Source organism: Macaca fascicularis, chromosome 19, assembly GCF_037993035.2.
Source record: "Macaca fascicularis isolate 582-1 chromosome 19, T2T-MFA8v1.1".
Lineage (NCBI taxonomy): Eukaryota > Metazoa > Chordata > Mammalia > Primates > Cercopithecidae > Macaca > Macaca fascicularis.
In genome coordinates this window covers 24243018-24269899 of record NC_088393.1, presented here as the reverse complement: position 1 = coordinate 24269899, position 26882 = coordinate 24243018, and the positions used below count along the sequence as shown (strand labels likewise).

The window sequence follows — 26882 nt, the reverse complement described above, 5'->3', positions numbered from 1 at the left end:
GGAGACACTCTCTCTACAAATATTTTTTTCTAAGAAATAGCAAGGCATGGTGGTGTGCACCTGTGGTCCCAGCTACTTGAGAGTTTGAGGGTCAGGATTACTTGACCCTGGGAGCGTGAGGCTGCAGTGAGCCATAACTGTCCCATTGTACTCAAACTTGGGTGACAGATTAAGACCCTGTCTTAAATATAAATATATATATATATTTTTATTTCAGGCATGTCATGTATATTCACATTGTTATGCAAAAGACTTCTTGAAATTTTACATCTTGTAAAACTAAAACTCAATATCCATTAAATAACATTTACCCATTTTGTACTCTCTTTAGCCCTTGAGAAACACCCTTCCACTTTCTGTTTTTACAAGTGTGACTATCTTATATATTTCGTATAAGTGAAATCATAACATCTATCATTTCGTTAATGGTTTATTTCAGTTGGCATAATATTCTCAGAGTGTATCTTTAAGTGTGACAAGATTTTTTTTCAAGGCTGAATAATATTCCATTGTATCAAATATGTCTTCAAGGTCCTATGTTAGATATTTTAGATATAGAAACATAAATGGAATCACTGGATTTAATAATTTATTAATTATTTGAAGTACATTTATAATATTATAAAATAATGGGTGTATCCTTGTTTTCCACCGACAATCAACCCAACTTTTGTATTTTTAGTAGAGACAGGGTTTCACCATGTTGGTCAAGCTGGTCTCAAACTCCTGACCTCGGAATTCTCCCACCTCGGCCTCCCAAAGTGCTGGGATTACAGGCTTGAGCCACCACGCCCGGCCAAGGGTTTCATTTTTATTGCGTCATCAACAGATTTGGTGTTTTCAAAAAATTGTTACTGGCAATTTAAATGAGTGTGAGGGGATTTTGTTTTTCATTATGATGTTTATGCATTTCTCTGGAAATTAGTTTTGAGTGTCCTTTCAAATGTTTTGATGAAAATTTATTTCAATTTGTCTATTTCTAAATAAAGTTATTCAACTTTATTGTTCAGTTTTTTTTTTGGGAGACGAAGTCTTGCTCTGTCGCCCAGGCTGAAGTGCAATGGTGAGATCTCCGCTCCCTGCAACCCCCGTCTTCCGAATTCAAGCGATTCTCCCACCTCAGCCTCATGAGTAGCTGAAATAACAGGTGCGTGCCACCACGCCTGGCTAATTTTTATATTTTTAGTAGAGACGGAGTTTCACCATGTTGGTCAGGACGGTCTGGAACACCTGACCTCGTGATCCGCCTGCCCCTGCCTTTCAATGTGCTGGGATTACAGGTGTGAGCCACCGCACCCAGCTATTGTTCAGTTTTAAAAGTTGTTTGTAGTTTTTGAATATTGACTCCTATCACATGTAATTTGTAAATATTTTCACCCATTTTCTAGGAGGCATTATCCCTCTTTTAAATATTTATATGTGCAGAAATGTTGAAGTGTAGTGTAGTTAAATTTTTTGTTTTTTTCTTTGATGCTCATGCATTTAATTTTGTATCTAAGAAAATGGTGCCAAGACTAATGTCGTGTTTTCCCTATATATTTTAAAGAGATTAAGAAGTTATCCAGTCAGGCGTGGTGGCTCATGCCTGTAATCCCAGCGCTTTGAGAGACTGAGGTGGGCAGATCATAAGACAGGAGTTCGAGACAATCCTGGCCAACATGGTGAAACCCCGTCTCTACTAAAAATACAAAAAAATTAGCCAAGCGTGGTGGTGTGCATGTAATCCCAGCAACTTGGGAGGTTGAGGCGGGAGAATCACTTGAACCCAGGAGGCAGAGGTTGCAGTGAGCTGAGACCACGCCACTGCACTCCAGCCTGGGCTGCACTCCAGCCTGGGCAACAGAGCGAGACTCTGTCTCCAAAAAAAAATGTTAATCTTCCTACGTCTAATTAAAAGATTTTTCACATATGATATAGGTCAATAATCGACCTTCATTTTATCAGTATGGATATTCAGCTTTCAACATAATTTTTTGAAAAGATTATCTTTTTTCTGTTGTGTGCTCATATCAGTTTTGTGGGAGATTATTTGGCCTTATACAGTAGGGTTCATTTCTGGGCTCTCTATTCTGTTCTTTCATCTTTGTGTCAGTACCACGTTGTTTTTGTTATTGTTGCTTTTAGTATGTTTCAAAATCAGAAAATGTAATGTCTCTTTGTTGTTTTTTATGGGTGTTTGGCTGTAGTTCATAATAAAATTTTAACATTTTAAACAGTATTTCCTTAAAAAACTCCTATTTGGATTTATATAAAAATTGCTATTGTTATTTTTTGAGATGGAGTCTCGCTCTGTCGCCCAGGCTGGAGTGCAGTGATGAGATCTCAGCTCACTGCAACCTCCGCCTGCCCAGGTTCAAGCAATTCTTCTCTCTCAACCTCCAGTGTAGCTGGGATTACATGCCGAGCTAATTTTTTTTTGTATTTTTAGTAGAGATGGGGTTTCACTGTGGTGCCCAGGCTGGTTTCGAATTCCTGAGTTCAGGCAATCCACCTGCCTCAGCCTCCCAAAGTGCTAGGATTACAGACGTGAGCCAATTCACCCAGCCATAAAAATTATATTGAATGTGTCTACCGCTGTAGGTTGTATTGACATTTTGAAAAAATTAATGTTTTTTTGATTCCTGAGCAAACATATGTTGAAGAGTATGTTTTATTTTCATATATTTTTGGATTTTTTTAAATTTTACTTTTAATTTCTAGTTTAATTCAGTTCTGATCAGACAACACAAAGTATAATTTTGGTCTTCTTAAATTTATTTGTTATTGTTGTTGTGTTTGTTGTGGTTTTTGTTAGGAGACAGCATCTTACTCTGTCACCCAGGCCAGAGTGTACTGCCATGATTTTGGCTCACTGCAGCCTCAGCCTACTAGGTTCAAGTGATCTTTCCACCTCAGTGTCTCATGTAGTTGGGACTACAAACATGAAGTACCATGTCTGAGTAATTCTTTGATTGTAGGAATAGAGTCTCACCATGTTGCCCAGGCTGGCCTCAAACTTCTGACTCCAAGTAATCCTCCCACCTTGGTCTCTCTAAGTGTTGGGATTATAGGCATGAGCTACACCACCAAGCTGGCATTCTTAAATTTAGTAAAACTTAATATGTGTCCTAACATAATACACCAGGTGCAAATAAGAATATCATGTATTCTCTTGCTTTTGACTGGAAAGTTTTGTACGCATCTGTTAAACCTAATTGGTCTATAATATGGTTTTGATGTTCATGTCCTCCAAACCTTATGATTAAATGTAATTTTTAATGTTGGATGTGAGACCTGGTGGGAGGTGTTTGGGTCATGGGGGCAAAGTCCTCATAAATAGCTTGGCACCGTCCTCTCAGTAATCAAAATGTTTACACTCCATTAACTCAAATGAAAGCAGGTTTATTAGAAGAACCTGGCTCCTTCATCTCATACTTGCTTTGTCTCTCATCATGTAATATGTACAGTTACTCTTCATCTTCAACCATGACTCTAAGTTTGGTGACACTCTCACCAGAAGCAGATGCTGGCACACACTTTTTCTACAGTCTGCTAAATTGTGAGCCAAATAAATATTATTTCTTTATAAGTTATCCACTGTCCGATATTCTTCTATATGCAAAATAATTGATACAGTCTATAACGTTGCCTAGATTTTCTGTTTTCTTATTTTTTGTTTAATATGAATTTTCTATTATGGAAAATGGGGTCTTGATGTCTACAATTATTATTTTGCTATGTATTTCTTGCTTTACTTTTGTCAATATTTGCTTTATATATTTTGGAACCCTGATACACATACACATACAGATAGATAGATAGATAGATAGATACATAGATAGATAGATATAATAGTTATATATTTGTGATAAATCAACCTACATTACCAATATATACTATCAATGTTTGTCTCACGTTAGCACTTGACTTAAAACATGTCTAATACCTAACTGTAGTTACTATTTTCATAAAATACAGGTTTTTTTTCACTATGTAATTTTCAGCCTATTTAACTCAATGCTAAAATGAGTCCCTTGTAGGTGGCATATTGTTTACTTTTTCTTAAGCCACTAAAGCATTTTATTTTTTCTTTTTATAATTTCATTTATTTACTTGTTTATTCATTTATTTTTGAGATAGGTCCCACTCTGTCAACCAGGCTGGTTTGCAGTGTGGTGATCATGGCTCACAGCAGCCTCAACCTCTCAAACTCAGAAGATTCTCTCGTTTCAGCCTCTCAGGTAGTTGGGTTACAAGTGTGTAGCATCACACTCAGCTGGTTTTTTTGTATTTATGGTTGAGATGGAGTTTTGCCGCATTGCCGAGGCTAGTCTCAAATTTCTGAGATCCAGTGATCAGCCCACCTTAACCTCCCAAAGTCCTGAGATTACATTTGTTTCTATTAAGTAGTTTAATTAATTTATATTTAAAATTATTTATTAAAAATGAAGTTACTACTTTTATTGTTATTGTTTTACGTGTTCCTCAGTGGTAGTTTTTTATGTGTTGGTTTATTGCCTTAAATTTCGTTTTAATTGTGTAGTGATGTGCTTCAATTGTTTTTTATATCTCATTTTGCATAGTTTCTATAAATATTATCTTCATAATCATCTTGTGTATTAGTCAGTTTTTATGCTGTTGATAAAGACATACCTGAGATTGGGCAATTTAGAAAAGAAAGCAGTTTATTGGACTTACAGTTTTGTGTGACTGGGGAGACCTCACAATCATGGTGGAAGGTGAAAGGCATGTCTCACCTGGTGGCAGACGAGAGAGAGCTTGTGCAGGAAAACTCTGCCTTATAAAGCCTTCAGATTTCATGAGACTTATTCACTATCATGAGACCAGCACAGAAGAGACCTGCCTCCATGATTCAATTACCTTCCACCACGTCCCTCCTACAACATGTGGGAATTAAAGATGTGTCTTGGGTTGCGATATGGCCAAACCGTATCATCTTTAAAAATGGAGTTTACATGAAACATCTCAAAATTAAAACAGTATATTTCTATCTCATGACAACTTCGATTGAATATAAAGGTTATACCTCTATATTTTTCAGTTTGTCATTAATATTAAAAATTATTTCATATTGTGTATTTATTAACATTCATGCAGGTTTTTATTTTGTTTTAAATATTCTACAGAATAGCTTTAAGAGTTATATGCATCATCTTTATGATAGTAAAAGTTTCTATATTTGTCTGTATATTTACATTTAATAGAGAGCTTTATGTTATATATGGTTTTATGATGCTGTCCAGTAGTATTTTATTTTTAAACAAAATTGACTCATTATAACAATTCTTATTGCTATATGTAGAGTCTCACTGTATTACTCAGGCTGACCTGAAACTCCTGGCCTCTAGTGTTCTGACAGCCTTGGCCTCCTAAAACTGTAAAATTACCGGCATGAGCCACAGTGCCTGGCCACCATGTACCATTTTTTTTGGTAGGACTGCTACTGGTGAACACCCTCATCTTTTATTTTGGTTTTTTTTATTTTCATCTTTTAAAGAGAAATAACTTTAAATCAAATACTATTGGTTAGAAATATTTTTTCCTTTTATTACATCAAAATTTGGGAAGTTCTCACCCTTTTATATCTTCAAGTAATCTCTATGTTATTTTTTTTCCATATTCTTCTTCTGAGATTTTCTTAGTTAATATATTGATACAGTTGATAGTATCTAATAACTTTTACATTCCATGTTTTAATTTTGTTTTGGAATTTTATATTTTTCTGTTATATATTTTAGGGTATGCCATCACACATCCGTTAATTGTGTTTTGATTTTTTAGTATATATTATAATTGTGCATGCCAATATTTAACTTTATACAATTTAAGACCTTGTGGAGCAAAATTATATATGAATTAGCCATATGTCTTTTTCTAATAGAATTATCTCTATGTTTGTTTGCCTGTATAAATGTTATCCTTGTATTTTTTTAATAACATGTATATTTGTTGTGTAAGTTTGTTGTGAATGTTTTTCTAATCCTGTGTAGATGAGAAGTCATAAAATTCTTGTAATTTCAACATCCTATTTATTTGTGAATCTATATAATTTTTGTGAGGTAGAAACACTTGGATTTGAGTATAATTTAAAACAATCATAATTCTGTATCTCTTTTAGGTATTATTGTTTATTTTTACTTGTCCAAAAAACACAACAAAATTTACCACAAAATATTTTAAATATTCAGTTTAGTCATATTAGTTACCTTGACATTGTCATGCAACATATTGCTAAAATGTTTTTCTCTTGCAAAGCTAAATCTTCATACATATTAAACAACTACCAATTTTTCCTTCTTTTTTTCTTTTTTGAGATGGAGTCTTGCTCTGTCAACCCTTGCTGGAGTGCAATGGTGCGATCTCAGCTCACTGCCACCTCCACCTCCCATGTTCAAGCAATTTTAGTGCCTCAGCGTTCTGAGTAGCTGGGATTACAGGTGCCCACCGCCATGCTTGGCTAATTTTTACATTTTTAGTAGACCTGGGGTTTCGCCATGTTGGCCAGGCTGGTTTCAAACCCCTGACCTTAGGTGATACACCCGCCTCGGCCTCCCAAAGTGCTGGGATTACAGATGTAAGCCACCATGCCTGGCCCCAGTTTTTTCTGTTTTATGGCACTTTGCAAAAACCACGCTGTTCTTTGTTTCTAAGAGTGTAACTCCTTCATATATCTCATACAATCTCTGTCTTTTTGTGGCTGGCTCATTTCATTTTGCATAATGCTGTCAAGATTTATATTTATAGTTCGTAGAATATTTCCTGCTTTTTGAATACTGAGTTATATTCTAGAATTTGGTTTTTTTTTTTTTTTAGACAGAGTTTCACTCTTGTTGCCCAGGCTGCAGTGAGTGCAATGGCACAGTCTTGGCTCACCGCAACCTCTGCATCCCAGGTTCAAGCGATTCTACTGCCTCAGCCCTCCAAGTACCTGGGATTACAGGCATGTGCCTCCACACCCGGCTAATTTTGTATTTTTAGTAGAGATGGCGTTTCTCCACGTTGGTCAGGCTGGCCTCGATCTCCTCATCTCAGGTCATCTGCCTGCCTCAGCCTCACAAAGTGCTGGGATTACAGGTATGAGCCGCTGTGCCTGGCCTCAGAATTTTTATATTTCAAATTATATCTACTGAATTATTTAGTGAAAGAAATTTGCATTGCTTTCACCTATTAGCTTACAGTAACAATGCCGCTATAATTAGGAGTATGTAAATGACTCCTTATATGATAATCTATGTAAAAGTTTATATGCGTGCTGCATTCTATTTTATAGTCTACTTATTTACCTTTATGTTCGTACCAAATTGTTTTAATTCTGTAGCTTTGTAGCGTGTTTTGAATTAAGAACTTTAATGCCTCCAGCATTTTTTTTTTAAGTTTCCTGGGTACTTTATTGTCTCTTGAGCTTCTATATACTTTTGGGGTTGCTGTTTCTGTTTCTTCAAAAATGCAATGAGGAATTTGGAAAACATTGCATTAAATATGTAGATTGCATTGAGCAGGATGGACCTCTTCACAATTTAACTATTTCAATCTCTGCATAAGAGCACACTCAGTAATGTGTTGTTTAATTTCTGTGTATTTGTAAATTTTTCAGTTTTTTTCTCTTGTCATTGTACACTCATTCCATTTTGGTCATAGAAAGTAGTTCATAAAATTTTACTTTTAAACATTTTGAAGGCTGGGTGCCATGGTTCACACCTGTATTCACAGCAGTTTGGGAGGCCGAGGCAGGTGGATCACCTGAGGTTGGGAGTTTGAGACAGCCTGACCAACATGGAGAAACCCTGTCTCTACTAAAAATACAAAATTAGCCAGGCGTGGTTGCGCATGCCTATAATCCCAGCTACTCGGGAGGCTGAGGCAGGAGAATAGCTTGAACCTGGGAGGCAGAGGTTGTGGTGAGCCTAGATCGTGCCATTGCACTCCAGCCTGGGCAACAAGAGCAAAACTCCATCTCAAAATAAATAAATAAATAAAAATAAAAATTTTGGTAAGATTTCCTTTTTGGCGTAAGATGCAGTCTATCAAGGAAAACATATGAGCTATTGAGAAGGGTGTGTATTCTGATGTTGTTAAGGAGTGTTCTCCATAGCTTTGTTTGGAGTGATTGTTTTATACAACCTTTAAGTAGTCTGTTCCCTTGTTAACGTTCTTTCTTGTTTTAGTTTTTGTTACAGAAAGTGTATTATTAAAATATCTTCATCTAATTATATTGCTTTCTTTGTGTTTCTTCCTTTCTACTAATTTGCTTTATGTATTTGGAACCCTAATGTGAGACACACACACACACATACACACACACACACACACACACACACACACACACACACAGAGATTTCTCATAGGTTTCCAGTGAATTAATCTATGTTTTTTGATGTCCTTCTTTGTTTCTTTGGAGTTTCGATGTCAAGTATATTTTATAAAATATTATGCTTTTTGACTTAAGATGTAGCTTGTGTATGATTATTTTTACTGTTTCTGCTCTCATTTGATTAATGTTTGCATGGAATGTCTACTTCCATCCTGCCACTTCCAATCTTTTTTAATCATTAGATTTATTTTATTTATTTTGTTTTTTTGAAACAGAGTTTCACTCTTTTACCCGGGCGGGAGTGCAGTGGCGTGATCTCCGCTTACTGCAACCTCCGCCTTCCGGTTTCAAGTGACTTTCTGCTTTAGTCTTTCGAATAACTAAGATTTCAGGTGCCTGCCACGACACCTTGCTAATTTTTGTATTTTTAATAGAGACGGGCTTTCACCATGTTGGCCAGGCTGGTCTTGAACCCTTGACCTTGTCATCCATCTTTCTCAACCTCCCTAAGTGCTGGGATTACAGATGTGAGCGACTGCACCCGGCCTTAAAATTAGATCTCAACTGACTCTTGTAGAAAGGCAAAATGTATCTTGGCTTTTTAAAATGTTTTAATAAATCTATCTATTGAAAATATGTCTCAATTTAAAAGTTAATTTTCTATGTATTTAAATAATTTTCTGAAAGAAACTTTGTTATTAAGCATTTTATTTGATTTTTACGTCTGTGTCTCTCATTTATTCTTCTTCCATTGTTGTCTTTTTGAAGATTGTGTTTATATGCTTTCATTGTTTTCTTTTCTCTCTTTTTTTTTTTTCTCTTTTTGAGGTGGAGTTTCACTCTTGTTGTCCAAGTTGGAGTGCAATGGCGTGATCTCAGCTCACCACAACCTCTGCCTCCCGGATTCAAGTGATTCTTTTGCCTCAGCCTCCCGAGTAGCTAGTATGAGAGGCATGCGCCACCACACCTGGCTAATTTTGTATTTTTAGTAGAGACAGCGTTTCTCCATGTTGATCAGGCTGGTCTTGAACTCCTGACCTCGGGTGATCCACTCACCTCGGCCTCCCAAAGTGCTATAATTACACGTGTGAGACACTGCACCCAGCCTCTTTTGTGAATTTATAGAAATATTTTTGTGGTACCTTGGGCATTACATATAACCTCTAAAAGATACAACAATTTATTTTAATCTGGCAAAAAATAAATTAAGTTGCATACAAATTTTTTTTTTTTTTTTTTGAGATGTAGTCTCACTCTCTCACCCAGGCTGGAGTACAGTGGTGTATCTCAGCTTACTACAATCTTTGCCTCCCAGGTTGAAGTGATTCTTCTGCCTGAGCCTCCTGAGTAGCTGGGAATACAAGAATGTGCCACTATTCCTGGCTGATTTTTCCTTTTTTAGTATAGACGGGGTTTCACCATGTTGGCCAAGGTGGTCTCAATCTCTTGACCTCATGATCCACCCGCCTCGACCTCCCAAAGTGCTGGAATTACAGGCATGAGCAATTACACCCAGCCTGTTTTGTGTATTTATACAAATATTTTTGTGGTACATTGGTGATTACATATAACGTGTAAAAAATACAATAATATATTTTAATCTGGCAAAAAAAAAAAACTTAAGCTGTATACAAAAATTCTTTTTTATTACATCATCTCTAAAACTTGTCATTTATGTTGCTATTTATATCTTTTATATTGTATATTCATTAACAGATGTTTATAATGATTTCTCTGCTTTTATCTTTCAAATTTCAGAGAATAATTAAAAATGTTTTCTGCACCACTAGGATAATGCTAAGAAATTCTACTTTTGTGTATTTGCATATATATTTGTTGAGCTTCTTTTTTTGTTTGTTTGTTTGAGACAGAGTCTGCCTCTGTTGCCCAGGCTGGAGTACAGTGGCACGTTCTTGGCTCAGTACAAGCTCAGCCTCCCAGGTTCATGCCATTCTCATGCCTCAGCCTCCAGAGTAGCTGGGATTGCAGGCACCCACCACCACGCCCGGCTAATTTTTTCTATTGTTTTAGTAGCGATGGGGTTTCACCATGTTAGCCAGGATGGTCTCGATCTCCTGACCTCATGATCCGCTTGTCTTGGCCTACCAAAGTGTTGGGATTACAGGCGTGAGCCACCGCCCCCCAGCCAAAACCTCAACAGAGCTCCTTTATTTTTACATCTTTTTTTCTAACTTTTAGGATCTTTTAGTTTCCTTTTGTATTTTTTACATCCACAGTTTCTGTCTTTTTTTGAAATGTTAAATATTTTTGTTCTCGTCCTCATTTTTCTGATTTTCCATACTTGTCTCTGTTCTTGTTTTAATCAGTATTCAATTTATTAACAATTCTTAAAATTAATGTATAAATCTTAGTTTTTTATATTTCAGAAAATTTTATGATATTTTTGATGGGATGATACTGCCCTATTTTGTATATATTATAAGTTTTCAGTTTTTTACATTAAAAAAACTACCTGTCAAAATTTTTATAATGTAGCTCCTGGCATAGTCTGAAAACAATGATCTTGGCTCGTGATTATGGGAGTTTTTCAGACATATTCTTAGGACCTGTGTTGCCTGAAATTTTGTGTTTATTTTTTAGTTAGAGTTTATTCATGTTACTTTGTAGGAGTCAGTAATCACTTGCTACACTTGTTCCTTTTCTGTGGCACTGCAGTCTCGCTGCCGCTGGAACATTTTTCTTTGATCTCAGCAGACTGAAACTCTCATTCCAAAGTATACCACCATTTCTGTCAGCACTTTATGTCATGAGAGACAGAAAACAGTGTCAAGAAAAGCCCCTAAAAGCCAGAAATGACAATGAATGTGCCAGTATCTTACCTTTCTTTTAAAACAGAAATCAAGAGTTTGCAATTTACTTCTAAAGGCACTATGTTATAGTGGGAAGCAGGAAAAGCTGTGTTGGGTTAATTTAGACTTTTCTTTTTCTTCTATGTGGTTTTTTGCATTGTGCTCATCTGGAACACTGCACACACTTAACTGATTTATAAATTTCCCACAGATGTATTTTGGTTTGTATGTTTTTCTTACATTTAAATGTCTGTGAAAGAATTAGGGTCTGTGGTATTTTTGCAAAACCATCTTGTTTATGTAGGTTGTATAATTTTATAGGTAAGATTTTTAAACTATATTTATATAGTAAGTGGAGTAAATTATTTTAATTTTTTTTTTCCAGGTATATGTCCTCATTTTGCTCAAGACATTTGGCCAGAGCAGGGCATGGAAGATTCTTTTCAAAAAGTAATACTAAGAAGATTTGAAAAATGTGGACATGAGAACTTACAGTTAAGAAAAGGTTGTAAAAGTGTGGGTGAGTGTAAGGTACACAAAGAAGGCTATAATGTACTTAACCAGTGTTTCACAACTACCCAGGGCAAAGTATCTCAATGTGGTAAATATATGAAAGTCTTTTATAAATTTATAAATTTAAACAGATATAAGATAAGACATACTAGAAAGAAACCTTTCAAATGTAAAAATTGTGTCAAATCATTTTGCATGCTTTCACACAAAACCCACCATAAAAGCATTTATACTACAGAGAAGCCATACAAATGTAAAGAATGTGGAAAAACCTTTAATTGGTCCTCAACCCTTACTAATCATAAGAAGCCTCATACTGAAGAAAAGCCCTACAAATGTGAAGAATATGGCAGAGCTTTTAATCGATCCTCAAATTATGCTACACATAAGATAACTCATACTGCAGAGAAACCTTACAAGTGTGAAGAATGTGGCAAAGCATTTAGCCAATCCTCCACACTAACCATACATAAGAGGATACACACTGGAGAGAAACCCTGCAAATGTGAAGAATGTGGTAAAGCATTTAGCCAACCCTCAGCCCTAACCATACATAAGAGGATGCACATTGGAGAGAAACCCTACAAATGTGAAGAATGTGGCAAAGCATTTGTATGGTCCTCAACCCTAACTAGACATAAGAGGCTGCACACGGGAGAGAAACCCTACAAATGTGAAGAATGTGCCAAAGCTTTTAGACAGTTCGGACACCTTACTACACATAGGATAATTCATACTGGAGAGAAACCCTACAAATGTGAAGAATGTGGTAAGGCATTTATATGGCCCTCAACCCTAAGTAAACATAAAAGGATTCACACTGGAGAGAAACCCTTCAAATGTGAAGAATGTGGCAAAGCTTTTCATCGATCCTCAAATCTTACTAAACATAAGATAATTCATACTGGAGAGAAGCCTTACAAGTGTGAAGAATGTGGCAAAGCATTTATATGGTCCTCAAACCTTACTGAACATAAGAAAATTCATACTAGAGAGAAACCCTACAAATGTGAAGAATGTGGTAAAGCATTTAGCCGATCCTCAGCCCTAACTACACATAAGAGAATGCACACTGGAGAGAAACCCTACACATGTGAAGAATGTGGCAAAGCTTTTAGCCAATCCTCAACCCTTACTGCACATAAGATAATTCATACTGGAGAGAAACCCTACAAATGTGAAGAATGTGGCAAAGCTTTTATATTGTCCTCAACCCTATCTAAACATAAGAGGATTCACACTGGAGAGAAACCCTACAAATGTGAAGAATGTGGCAAAGCTTTTAGTCAATCCTCAAATCTTAGTACACATAAGATAATTCATACCGGAGAGAAACCTTACAAGTGTGAAGAATGTGGCAAAGCGTTTAATCGATCCTCAAATCTTGCTACGCATAAGATAATTCATACTGGAGAGAAACCTTACAAGTGTGACGAATGTGGTAAATCATTTATCTGGTCCTCAACCCTTTTTAAGCATAAGAGAATTCATACTTGAGAGAAACCTTAAAAAGGGTAAAGCATGTGGGAAAGCATTTATAAGTTTCTCAACCCTTACTGAACATGAGATAATTCATACTAGAGAGAAACCTTACAAATGTGAAGAATGTGGCAAAGCATGTATATGGTCCTCAATGCTAAACATAAGAGGATGCACACTGGAGAGAAACCCTACAAATGTGAAGAATGTGAAAAAGCTTTTAATCCTCAAATCTTACTAAACATTAGATAATTCACACTGGAGAGGAACCTTACAAGTGTGAAGAATGTGGGAAAGCTTTTAATCGATTCTCAAATCTTACTACACATAAGATAATTCATAGTGCAAATAACCCCTACGAATGTGAAGAATGTGGCAAAGCATATGATCCTCACCCCTAAGTAGACGTAAGAGGATGCACACTGGAGAGAAACCTTACAAATGTGAAAAATGTGGCAAAGCCTTTAAATGTTCCTCAACTCTTACTAAACATAATTCATACTGAAGAGAAACCTTAAAAATGTGAAAAATGTGGCAAAGCCTTTAAGCAGTCTTCAATCCTGAGTAACCATAAGAGAATTCAAACTGGAGAGAAACCCTGCAAATCTGAAGAAATATGGGAAATCTTTTAACCTGTCTTCAACCTTTATTAAACATAAGATAATTTCATACTGGAGTAAAACCCTACAAATGTGAAGAATGTGGCAAAGTGTTTTTCTAGTCCTCAGCCCTAACTAAACATAAAAAAATTCATGCTGGACAGCAACCCTACAAATGGGAAAAAATTGGCAAAGCCTTTAACCAGTCCTTACATCTCACTACAGATAAGATAACTCATATTGGAGAGAAATCTTACAAGTGTGAATAATATGGAAAGCCTAAAAAAGTCCTCAATTCTTAACAGATATAAGATTATTCATACTGAAGACAAACTGCAGATCTGAAAGATGTGCCAATGCTTTTGACAGCACCTCAAACTTTTCTAAACAAAGAAAATCATGCTCCTGACAAATCCTAGAAATGTGAAGAATGTGACAAAGACTTTAAATGATTGTCAACAATTGATTGTGGGTAAGATAATTCATACTGGAAAAAACTACCACTGTGAACAATGTGGCCAAGCTTCTAACCAATGCTTACAGCTTATTGCACCAGAAAGCGTTTATATTTGAAAACAAATGTACAAATATAGACAAAGTAAAAAAACCATTAATACCTGCTCACATCTTACTCAAAATCAAAGAGTTCATACTAAATAAAAGCATTAAAAGTCTAATTACCATCAAAAGATAAGAACGTATGTCTTTAAAGTGCAGAAGAGTATTTATTTTGAAAAAGCATTACAAATATGAAGAGGGTTGTAATACCTTTACTTGTATCACAGAGCTTATTGTACACATTTTGTACTACAGGAAAACCCTGAGGGAGTTATTAAAATTTTGTTCAGTATCAGGGAGTTTATATTGAAGAAAACCCTACAAATATGCTGAATTTGGAAAAACATTTTTTCAAAAACTACAAATTATAAAACACCAAAGAGTTCATACTAAAATATATTTTTGCAGATGCATTAAATATGAAAGATGTTCAATCCAAAATTAAGTCTATGTAAATATCAGGGAATAATTCACGGTAGAAATATCTAGGGCACTCAAACTTTAGACATTACACTAAATCAGAGTGCTGAGTGTAGGAAATAATACAAACTAAAGTTTGTGTAAGCATTAATTGTGTATAACTTTAAAAGAAGTAGAATTTTTTTGGAGAATTATAATTACATTCAAAGTATACTTTTTTTTTGAAAATACAGAATTTTTTAAAAGCGAATAATAATGGAGTTAAACTCTTAAATTACTTCATGCTGTTTCACCATTCCTAGTGTATTCACATGTGAAAACGTGACTAATTGTTGCTGCATAAAAGATATGAGAGATTCTTTTTTATTAGGTAGGTATTATTTGTGACCTTTTCTATGGAAAGGTAAGGACCTTAAAATGTAAGATACATGATGAAAATTTAAGTAAAGAGGCTCTTTGGGTTAACATAATATTGAGTTATGCATGAGGTAGGTGTTCAGAGTAATATTTTTCTGCATCATTATGAAAGAAAAGCTTTCTTATTTAGTTAACATTAAGTTAGTAATATTGTACTTTGATGGAATAATATACATTATATTTTAAAATTATAAATTATGTGTGAACTTTTTAATTCAGCATTTTTAACATGTTAAATACTATCATGAATTCATTGAAGCATTATGCCACTAACTTTAACCTATTCCACCTTATTCAGTGGTGTAGGTAAAAGATGGTAACAATACACTATTTGGTAAGATAATGGACTGAGATCTCTAGTAATCTTTTTGCCAGTGGCTTTAAATTGCCAATAAGTTAAAAAATATTGTTCCTATAGGTTAAATTTTATTCTTATTTTTACATTCAAATTTATTTTTCTTAATTTTTGTGGATATGTAATATGTGTATATGTTTATGCCATATATGGCATATTTTGATACAGGCATGTGATATGTAATAATCACATCAGAGGAAATGACATATCCATTACCTCTAGCATTTATTCTTTGTATTACAAGCAATTCAGTTCTTCAGTTTTAGTTATTTTTAAATGTACAATTAAGTTGTTATTGACTACAGGGTCATTTTTATGGTCATAATGAAAATTATATACAAACCCAAGTAAAATCCATACATTTCTGTGTCCTGAATAAATATTTTTTAAAATTTTAATATATTTTTATTTTAACATGTGGCCTCTGGCTGCAAGCATATATGAACTCTTAGTATTGATTTACATGGAATTAAATATACAGATCTATTAGTCTAAAGATAAATCTTAGGTGTAAATAAATTATGTAGTGTGTTTGTGTTAGTGTATGTTTGAAACTATTTTTAGCCAAAAAAAAGTAATATTGGAACAAAATAAATCATTTTAAGAAGGTGTCTAATTTACTAGAGAGAAAACAAAAATTCTCAAAATTACTGAAAGTAAGTCTATGCTCTCTGCTTTGTATTAAATTTATTACGGTATAACTTTTTGGTTTATGCTTCAGAGTCTCCCCATGCAAAATACCTGTTTTAATTTGACTGTTACTCATGTTAGACCCATAATTTTTTTTTTGTTTGTTTAGTAGTTTTTTTCTTTTTCTTTTTCTTTCTTCTTTTTTTTTTTTGAGATGAAGTCTTGCTCTGTTGCCCAGACTGGAGTGCAATGGTGTGATCTTGGCTCATTGCAACCTCTGCCTTTCGGGTTCAAGCAGTTCCCCTGCCTCAGCCTCCCAGGTAGCTGGGATTACAGGTGCCCGCCAATACGCCCAGCTGATTTTTGTATTTTTGGTAGAGGCAGGGTTTCACTGTGTTGGTCAGGCTGGTCTCGAACTTCTGACCTCAGGTGATCCACGCACCTCGGCCTCCCAAAATGCTGGGATTACAGGTGTGAGCCACCGTGCCCAGCCTGTGTAATAGTTTATGGAATATTCATTATGTGAGCTGGTCTGTAAGTATAATAATAATTTTTTTAATTTCATTGTGCCATTATTTATTGGGGTACAGGTGGTATTTGGTTAGATGAGTAAGTTCTTTAGTGGTGATTTGTGAGACCCTGATGGACCCATCACCTGAGCAGTATACACTGCACCATATATGTTGTCTTTTATCCCTCTCCCTTCCTACTCTTCCCCCCAAGTCTTCAAAGTCTATTTTATCATTCTTATGCCTTTGCATCCTCATAGCTTACCTCCCACATATCAGCAAGAATATATGTTTGATTTTCCATTCCTCAGTTAATTCACTTAGGATAATAATCTCCAATATCATCCAGGTCATTGCAAATGCTGTTAATTTCTTTTTGTGGCTGAGTAGTATTCCAACATATATGTACATGTCATAGTTTCTTTATCCACTCATTGATTGATGGGCATTTTGGTTGGTTCCACGAGTCTGAAATTGTGAATTGTGCTGCTAGAAATATGGATGTTCAAGTATCTTTTTCAAGTAGTCAGTATTTGGGTTTATTTCTGGGTTCTCTGTTCCATTGGTCTATGTTTCAAATAATGACTTCTTTTCCTGTGGGTAGTTACCCAGTGGTGGGATTGCTGAATTAAATGGTAGTTCTACTTTTAGTTCTTTAAGGAATCTCCACACTTTTTTCCGTAGCAGCTGTACTAGTTTACCTTTCCACTAGCAGTGTAGAAGTGTTCCCTGATCTCTGCATCCAAGCCAACATCTACAGTTTTTTGATATTTTGATTATAGCCATTCTTGCAGGAATAAGGTGGTATGGCATTGTGGTTTTGATTTGCATTTCCCTTATCATTAGTGATGTTGAACTTTTTAAATGTTTGTTAGCCATTTTTATATCTTCTTTTGAGAATTGTCTATTCATGTCTTTGGCCCACTTTTTGATGGGATTTTCTTTTCTGACTGATTTGTTTGAGTTCACTGTAGATTCTGGATATTAGTCTTTTGGCAGATGTATAGATTGTGAAGATTTTCTCCCACTCTGTGAGTTCTCTGTTTACTCTGCTGACTGTTTCATTTGCCATGCAAAATCTCTTTAGTTTAATTAGGTCCCAGCTATTTGTCTTTGTTTTTACTGCATTTGCTTTTGGGTTTTTGGTCATGAAATTTTTGCCTAGCTAATGCCTAGAAGGGTTTTTCCAATGTTATCTTGCAAATTTTTATAGTTTCAGGTCTTAGGTTTAAGTCCTTAATTCATCTTGAGTTGATTTTTGGTATAAGGTGAGAAATGAGTATCCAGTTTCATTCTCCTACATGTGACTGGCCAATTATCCCAACACCATTTGTTGAAAAGGGTGTCCTTTCCCCACATTATGTTTTTGTTTGCTTTGTTGAAGATCAGTTGGCTGTACGCATTTGGGTTTATTTCTGGGTTCTCTCTTCCTTTGGTCTATGTGCCTATTTTTATACCAGTACCATGCTGTTTTGGTGACTACAGCCTTATAGTTTGAAATCAGGTAGTGTGGTGCCTCCAGATTTGTTCTTTTTGCTTAGTCTTGCTTTGGCTATGTGGGCTCTATATGAATTTTAGAATTGTTTTTTCTAACTCTGTGAAGAATGATGGCGGTATTTTGATGAGGATTCTGTTGAGTTTGTAGATTGCTTTTGGCAGTATGGTCATTTTCACAAATTTGATTCTACCCATCCATGAGCATGGGCTGTGTTTCTATTTGTTTGTGTCATCTATGATATCTTTCAGCAGTGTTTTGTAGTTTTCCTTGTAGAGTTCTTTCGACTCCTTCATTAGGTATATTCCTAAGTATTTTATTTTTGTTCAGCTATTGTAAAAGAGGTTGAGTTCTTGATTATTTCTCCATTTGCTTGCTGTTGGTGAATAAAAGAGCTACTGATTTTTTTACATTAGTCTTGTATCCAGAAACTGCTGAATTCTTTTATCAGTTTGAGGAGCTTTCTGGAGGAGTCCTCAGGGTTTTCAAGGTAAATGATTTCATCATCAGCAAACAGGTACAGTTTGACTTCCTGTTTACTGATTTGGATGCTGTTTATTTCTTGTCTTATTCCTCTGGATAGGACTCCAGAACTGTGTTGAAGAGGAGTGTTGAGAGTGGGCATCCTTTCTTTTTTCTGTTCTCAGAGGGAATGCTTTCACCTTTTCCCCATTCACTATTATTTTGACTGTGGGTTTGTCATAGATAGATTTTATTACATTAAGTTGTGTCGCCTGTATGCCAACTTTGCTGAGAGTTTTAATCATAAAGGGATGCTGGCTTTTGTCAAATGCTTTCTCTGCATCTATTGAAATAGTCATGTGAATTCGTTTTGAATTCTATTTATGTGGTGTATCACATTTGTTGACTTGTGTGTGTCAAACCATCCCTGCATCCCTGGTATGCAACAAACTTGATTATGGTGGATTATCTTTTTGACATGTTGTTGGATTTGGTTAGCTAGTATTTTGTTAAGAATTTTAGCATCAATGTTTATCAAGGATATTAATCTGTAGTTTTCCTTTCTGGTTTTGTCTTTTCCTGGTTTTGGTATTAGGGTGATGCTGGCTTTACAGAATGAATTAGGGAGGGTTCCTTCTTTCCCTATCTTGTGGAACAGTGTCAAAACGATTGGTACCAATTCTTTGAATATCTGGTAGAATTCTGTGAATCTGTCTAGTCCTGGACTTTTTTTCTCGGTGATTTTTAAATTACCATTTTAATCTCACTCTTTGTTATTGGTCTGTTCAGGGTATCTAATTCTTCCTCATTTAAGCTAGGAGGGTTGTATTTTTCCAGCAATTTATCCATTTCTTCTAGGTTTTCTAGTTTATGTGTGTAAAGGTGTTCATAGTAACCTTGAATAATTCTTTGCCTTTCAGTGGTGTCAGTTATAATATCTCCTGTTTCATTTCTCAGTGAGGTTATGTGGATTTTCTCTCTTCTTTTCTTGGTTAATCTTGCTAGTGGCCTATCAATTTTATTTATCTTTTCTAAGGAGCAGCTCTTTGTTTCATTTACCTTTTTTATTTTTTTCTTTCAGTTTCAATTAGTTCTGTTCTGATCATGGTTATTTTGTTTTTTCTGCTGGGTTTGGTTTGTTCTTGTTCCTTGAGATGCGACCTTAGATTGTCTGTTTGTTCTGTTTCAGACTTTTTGATGTAGTCATTTGGGGATATGAACTTTCCTCTTACCACCTTAGCTGTATCCCAGAGGTTTTGATCGGTTGTGTCATTATTGTCATTCAGTTTGAAAAATTTTTATGTTCCATGTTGATTTTGTTTTTGACCCAATGCTCATTCAGGAGCAGGTTAATTTCCATGTATTTGCACGGTTTTGAAAGTTCCTTTGGGAATTGATTTCCAGTTTTATTCCACTGTGCTCTGAGAGAGTGCTTGATGTAATTTCAATTTTCTTAAATTTACTGAGGCTCGTTTTAAGGCCTATCATATGATCTATCTTGGAAAAACTTCCATGCGCTGTTGAATAGAATGTGTGTTCTTCAGTTGTTGGATTAAATGTTTTGTATATATCTGTTAACTTCATGTGTTCCAGGGTAGAGTTAAATCCTTTGTTTCTTTGTTTACTTTCTGTCTTAATGACCTGTCTAGTGCTGTCAGTGGGAGTATTGAAGTCCCTCACTCTTATGGTGTTGCTGTCTATCTCATTTATTAGGTCTATTAGTAATTGTTTTATAAATTTTGGAGCTCTAGTGTTAGGTGCGTATATGTTTAGGATTGTGATGTTTCCCTGTTGGATCAGGCCACTTACGATTATATAGTGTCCCTCTTCGTCTTTTTTAACCACTGTTGCTTTAAAATTTGTTTTGTCTGATATAAGAATAGCTATCCCTGCTTGCTTTTGGTGTCCATTTGCATGAAATGTCTTTGTCCATCCCTATATGTTATTTGAGTCCTTGTGTTAAGTGAGTTTCCTGAAGACAGCAGGTGAGTTCTTATCCATTCTGCAGTTCTGTCTTTTAAGTGGAGCATTTCCATTTAGTGTTAGTATTGAAATGTGAGGTACAATTACATTCATCATGCTTTTTGTTGCCTGGATAGTTCGGTGTTTTTTTTTGGTTGGGGAGGGGAATGGATTCTCACTCTGTCGCCCAGGGTGAAGCGCGGTGGCTTGATCTCGGCTCACTGCCACCTCCGCCTCCCAGGTTCAAGTGATTCTCCTGCCTCAGCCTTCTGAGTAGCTAGGACTATAAATGTGCACCACCACGCCCAGCTAATTTTTGTATATTTAGTAGAGATGGGGTTTCACTCCCATCTCTAGAAATTCAATGGCAATAAATATTGTTGCCCAAATATTAAAATCTAATATCCAGGACCAATTTTAAATTCAGTAGTATTGGATAGCAGAGCTACAGACCCAGAAATGTAAAATATGTTCTAAATATTCTAAAGGTTCTATCATAAAACAGTATTTTGGAATTAAATATCTAGAATCTTTCATAATATTTTCTCTACTGAACATGGTACTAGGTTGGTAACTGGAGAATCCTAGCAAGTCATGTTACTTTTTTCTAACAAAACGGGCCTTACTGTCTCTAACTCTGATCTGATCTCCTGCCTTGAGCAAATAAAAGAGCCCTAGAATGTGAAGAGACATGAGACAGTAGTCTAAAACTCAGGTAGGTAAGCATGAATGAAGCAGATAACACAGATAAGAGGTTCAAAGGTCAAAAAGAATGCCAGACCTTAAAATGTGGTATGGGATGCTCTGCTTCAGTGCAAAGATTTCCTAAAAAGCCATTTTTTTTTCTCTAGCTCTCAAGTAGGAACATTTTTGTCCCATATCCTTAAATTCTTTCTAAGGACTCTACTTCCTATTTAGTGATTTTCCTTTGAGGGTACCGTGAGAACTAAACTCCTCTTTATGGCTTATAACGTACTGCGTGGTATACCTGCTCTTCCATTGCTTTGGGGGAATATAAAAATATCTCTGAGTATTTTTGAGGAACTGCATGTTAGGTTATGTCTTAAGTTTTCCCATCATGTCTGAAATGTGTGAGAGCAGTGGTGATATTAAGATTTGTTTCAGAAATCTCAGGAACAACAATGACAGATGTTACTTATTTCTCTATTTTCTGTTTTTGATATTAGCAATCCTAACACAGTTCAAGTGATAGGTCATCATTGTTTTCATTTGCAATTGCCTGTTGGTAGGTGATATTAATCACTTATTTTATATACCTATTGGTCATGTGTATATATTTGCTGGCAAAATATTTTTTGAGTCTTTTGACCATTTTTCAGTTGGATTTTTATTGTTATTATACTTCTCTTTGCTTTGAATTTCCTGTATAGTTTGAATATTAAGCTTTTCTTGTATATATGGTTTGCTATTGTGAGCATGCAATAAATATTCAAGTATAGGTATCATTTTCTTATAATAAACTATTTTTCTTTGAATAGATACCCAGTGATGAGACTTTTAAATCAAATGCTAGCTCTATTTATAGTTGAGATTGAGCATTTTTGTCATGTGTTGGCTATTTGCATGTCTTTATTGAAAAATGCTTAGTAATGTTATTTACCCATTTTTCAATGGGATTCTTTATTATGATATTTTTGAGTTGTTCAAGTTACTTGTAAAATCTGAATATTACTTTCATTTTGGCACATAGTTTGCAAATATGTTCGTTTATTCTGTAGGTTGCCTGTTTAGCCTGTTGATTTTTTTTTTGCTGTGCCAAAACTTTTTAAAGTCCCATTTGTCTATTTTTAATAATAACATAATAAATAATATTACAATAATAGTTTTCTTTGTTGTGTTCTTGCTTAATGTTGGTATCAGGGTGATACTGACCTCAGAGTGACTTAGGAAGAATTTCATTATCCTCAATTTTTGGGAAGAGTTTCAAGAGGATTATTACTCTTTGTACATTTGTTAGAATTTGGCTGTGCATTTTTCTAGTCCTAAGCTTTTCTTTGTCAAGACATTTTTAATTACTGACTCAATCATGCTATTCATTAATGGTTTGTTCAGGTACTCTATTTCTTTCTGGCTCTATCTTGGGAGGTCGTATGTTTCCATAAATTTATTTATTCTAAGTTTTCAGGTTTGTGACTGTCTAGTTGTTTATAATCATTTCTAGTGATCTTTTGTATTACTGTTGTATCCATTGTAATGTCTATTCTTTCATTTCTGATTTTGTTTATTTAGATCCGTCTTCTGTTTGTGATGAATCTAGCTAGCAATTTATCAATTTTGTCTTTTTGAAAAACCAACTCTTTATTCTGTTGATCGTTTTTATTGTTTTGGTCTGTATTTCATTTGGTTCTGTTCTGAGTTTTGTTATGTTTTTCTTCTTCTAACTTGGAATTTGTTTTGTTATTAATATTCTAGTTCCTTGAAGTGTGATGCCAGGTCCTTAATATGTAAGCTTTCTACTTTTTTGGTGCAGGCATTTAGGCTATAAACTGCCCTCTTAGTACTATATTTACTGTATCTCACATTTTATTATATTGTGTTTCTATTTTCATCTTTTTTTCCCACAAACTTTTAATTTTCATCTTAATTTTCTTTTTGAGATGGGTTTTACTCTGTCACCCAGGCTGGAGTGTAGTGGCACAATCTTGGCTCACTGCAACCTCTGCCTTCCAGGCTCAAGCGATCTTTTTATCTTAGCCTCCCGAGTAGCTAGGACCATCGGTGCGCACCACCACATCTAGCTATTTTTTTGTATTTTTTGTAGAGATGGGGTTTGCCATGTTGCCCAGGCTAGTCTCAAGCTCCTGACCTCAGGTGATCCACCTGCCTCAGCCTCCCAAAGTGCTGTGATTACAGGTGTGAGTTACCACCCCTGGCCGTCCATGTTAATTACTTCATTTACACAGTGACTGTTTATGAGTATGTTGTTTAAATTCTTTGTAAATTTATAGTTTCTGAAATTTCTATTGATATTGATTTATAGTTTTATTCTGTGGTCTAGGTAGTTGATATAATTTTGTTCTGGGGATACTTTGTTGATTTGCCAACTTTTCTATCTCAATGGTCTCTCTAGCGCTGTGAGTAGAATGTTAAATTTTTCCACTATTATTATATTACTGTCTATCTCTTTCTATAGGTTTAATAATATTTCTTTTAAAATCTGGGTGCTTTGATGTTGGGTGCATAGATATTTAGAATTGTTATATCCTTTTGCTGAAATGATTTCTTTATTATTGGATGATGACCTTCTTTATCCTTTTTGTTACTGCTTTTTATTTAAAGTCTGTGTTACTTGATGTAAGTATAGATATTGCAGTTTGCTTTTGGTTTCTAATTTGTATTACTATTTTCCACCCTTTACTTTTAATCTACATGTGTCTTACAAGTAAGGTGAGATTCTTATAGGCAACATATAGTTGGATCATTTTTTCTTATTCATTTTATAAATCTGTACATTTCAATGAAGGATTTCATTGATTTATATTCAAGGTTAATATTAATATGTAAGGTTTTGTTACTGTCATAATGTTAATTTTTTTGTGTGTTTTTTTTCTTTTTATCTACCTTTGTGGTTTAATAAAGTTCTGTCATGTTGTAATTTGATTTATTTCTTTTCTCTTTTGTTTTATAAGACCTGTTAGTTTTATACTTTTATATGTTTTAATGATGGTGAATATTAAACTTTATTTTTATACTAGAAATCCCTTGAACATCTTTTATAGGCCCAGTCTAGTGGTAATTGGTTTCCCTAGCATTTGTCTGTCAGGATAAGACTTTATATTCTTCGTTTGTGAAGGTTAATCTAGCTTGATGTAAATTTTTGGCTGGCACTTTTCTTGCAACACTCTAAAAGTGCCATCCCATTCTCTCCTGATCAGTAAAGTTTCTGCTGAGAAGTCTGCTTTTTGTCTGATGTGGTTTTCTTTATTTCATAATTACTTCTTTCACTTTTACTTTAGATATTCATCATGTGCCATGATGAAGTCTGTTTTGCAATGTATTTTGCTGGTGATTGCTGAGCGTCCTGTATATGTATGTCTAATTCTATTGGTAAAGTTGGGAAGTTTTCATCAATTATTTTCTTAAATAGTTGTTCTAAACTTTTTGATGTGTTTTATTCCTCAGAAATAATGATAATTTTTAAGTTTAGTCACTTTATATAGTCGCAAACATCTCACAGTCTTTGTTTATTCTTTTTTATTCTTTTCTCCTTATTTTTGTCTGAGTAGATTTTTTTTAAAAACCTCTTTGGTGGCAGTCTTACACTGCTGGGGTCATCAAAAAGGAAAGGGAAATAGAAGGGAACCGCCAAGCGGATATTGAAGCAAAAAGAGCCGCAAGGCAGGACCCTCCATTAGAAATGCTTATAGAAGGACCCCTAGTATGGGGTAATCCCCTCTGGGAAACCAAGCCCCAGTAGTCAGCAGAAGAAATAGAATGGGGAATCTCACGAGGACATAGTTTCCTTCCCTCAGGATTGTTAGCCACCAAAGAAGGAAAAATAATTTTGCCTACAGCTAATCAATGGAAATTACTTAAAACCCTTCACCAAACCTTTCACTTAGGCATTGATAGCACCCATCAGATGGCCAACTTATTATTTACTGGACCAGGCCTTTTCAAAACTATCAAGCAGATAGTCAGGGCCTGCAAAGTGTGCCAAGAAATAATCCCCTGCACTGCAGGCCATACATTTCAATCTCTGTATCTTTAACATCCTTGTTAAATTTGTCTTTTCCAGAATCAAAGCTGTAAAGCTACAAATCATTCTTCAAATGGAGCCCCAGATACGGTCCATGACTAAGATCTACCATGGACCCCTGGACTGGCCTGCTAGCCCATGCTCCGATGTTAATGACATCGAAGGCACCCGTCCCAAGGAAATCTCAACTGCACAACCCCTACTATGCCCCAATTCAGCAGGAAGCAGTTAGAGCGGTCATCAGCCAACCTCCCCAACAGCACTTGGGTTTTCCTGTTGAGAGAGGGGACTGAGAGACAGGACTAGCTGGATTTCCTAGGCTGACTAAGAATCCCTAAGCCTAGCTGGGAAAGTGGCCACATCCACCTTTAAAGACGGGACTTGCAACTTAGCTCACACCCGACCAATCAGGTAGTAAAGAGAGCTCACTAAAATGCTAATTAGGCAAAAACTGAGGTAAAGAAATAGCCAATCATCTATCACCTGAGAGCACAGCGGGAGGGATAATGATCGGGATATAAACCCAGGCATTCAAGCAGGCAATGGCAACCCCCTTTGGGTCCCCTCCCATTTTATGGAAGCTCTGTTTTCACTCTATTATATCTTGTACTGCAAAAAAATAAAAACCTCTTTAAAGGTCTGAAAATTTGGGCCGGGCACAGTGGCTCACACCTGTAATCTCAGCACTTTGGGAGGCCGAGGTAGGTAGATCAGCTGAGGTCAGGAGTTCAAGACCACTCTGGCCAACATGTTGAAACCCCGTTGCTACTAAAAATATAAAAATTAGCTGGGCGTGGTGGCAGGTGCCTTTAATCCTGGCTACTCAGGAGACTGAGGCAGGAGGATTTCTTGAACCCAGGAGGCAGAGGTTGCAGTGAGCAGAGATTACACCACTACACTCCAGCCTGGGCAACAGAGTGAGACTCCATCTCAAAAAAAAAAAAAAAAAAGGCTGAAATACTGGAGAATTATTGTGTTTCTTTGAAAGTATCATACACCTTGCTTTTCTGTGTTTCCTATGTCTTTGTGCATCTTTATGTTGATTTCCATACATCTAGAGGAACAGTTCCTTCATTTTCTTTCTGAATTTACATTCATTGGAGAAAGTTTTTTTTTTTACGTTATTACCATGATGTTTATTGCATGGAGCCATTTGGCTTTACTTTTGGGTTTGTGCATAGGAAAGACTGTATAAGTTTCTTGATTATAAGCATATATATATATGTGTGTGTGTATATATATGTGTGTGTATATATATATAACCAACATTGTATTGGCTTAGGAATCATCTTTTCTCTTAGGTTGATTTTTAAATGTAAGTCTCAGAAAACAATTTATCTATGTTGTGTTGTTCATTGAGGGCCACGTACTCCTGATGTAGAAGGGTGAGAAGGTAGTAGGGGGTGTATGATGACAAATTACTTAAGAGTTATAATGTACATTATTTGAGTGATGGATACCCTAAAAGTCCTGATTTTATCACTCTGCAATCTATGCATGGAACTAAATTACACTTGTACCCAACACATTTATATAAATAAATTAAAAACAGCCACTACTAAGAGTTTGCTATCTTGCTTATTCATACATAAAAATACTTTACAAATGTTTGCTATGACATTAACTATTATTGTTACAGGAG

The 26882-nt window shown here is 35.4% G+C and overlaps 1 protein-coding gene across 1 annotated transcript in view; it reads left to right on the top strand.

The window, feature by feature from the left end:
* Positions 1-26023, top strand: part of LOC102117820 (uncharacterized) — a 36430-nt gene extending 10407 nt beyond the window's left edge. Inside the window, 6 exon segments of the mRNA XM_074025081.1 lie at positions 11507-13140; positions 13142-13265; positions 13268-13333; positions 13336-13497; positions 13500-13605; positions 13607-26023. Coding sequence (XP_073881182.1) covers positions 11507-13140; positions 13142-13265; positions 13268-13333; positions 13336-13497; positions 13500-13605; positions 13607-13745 — 2231 coding nt within the window. The 3' untranslated portion in view covers positions 13746-26023.
* Positions 26024-26882: the final 859 nt, after the last annotated feature.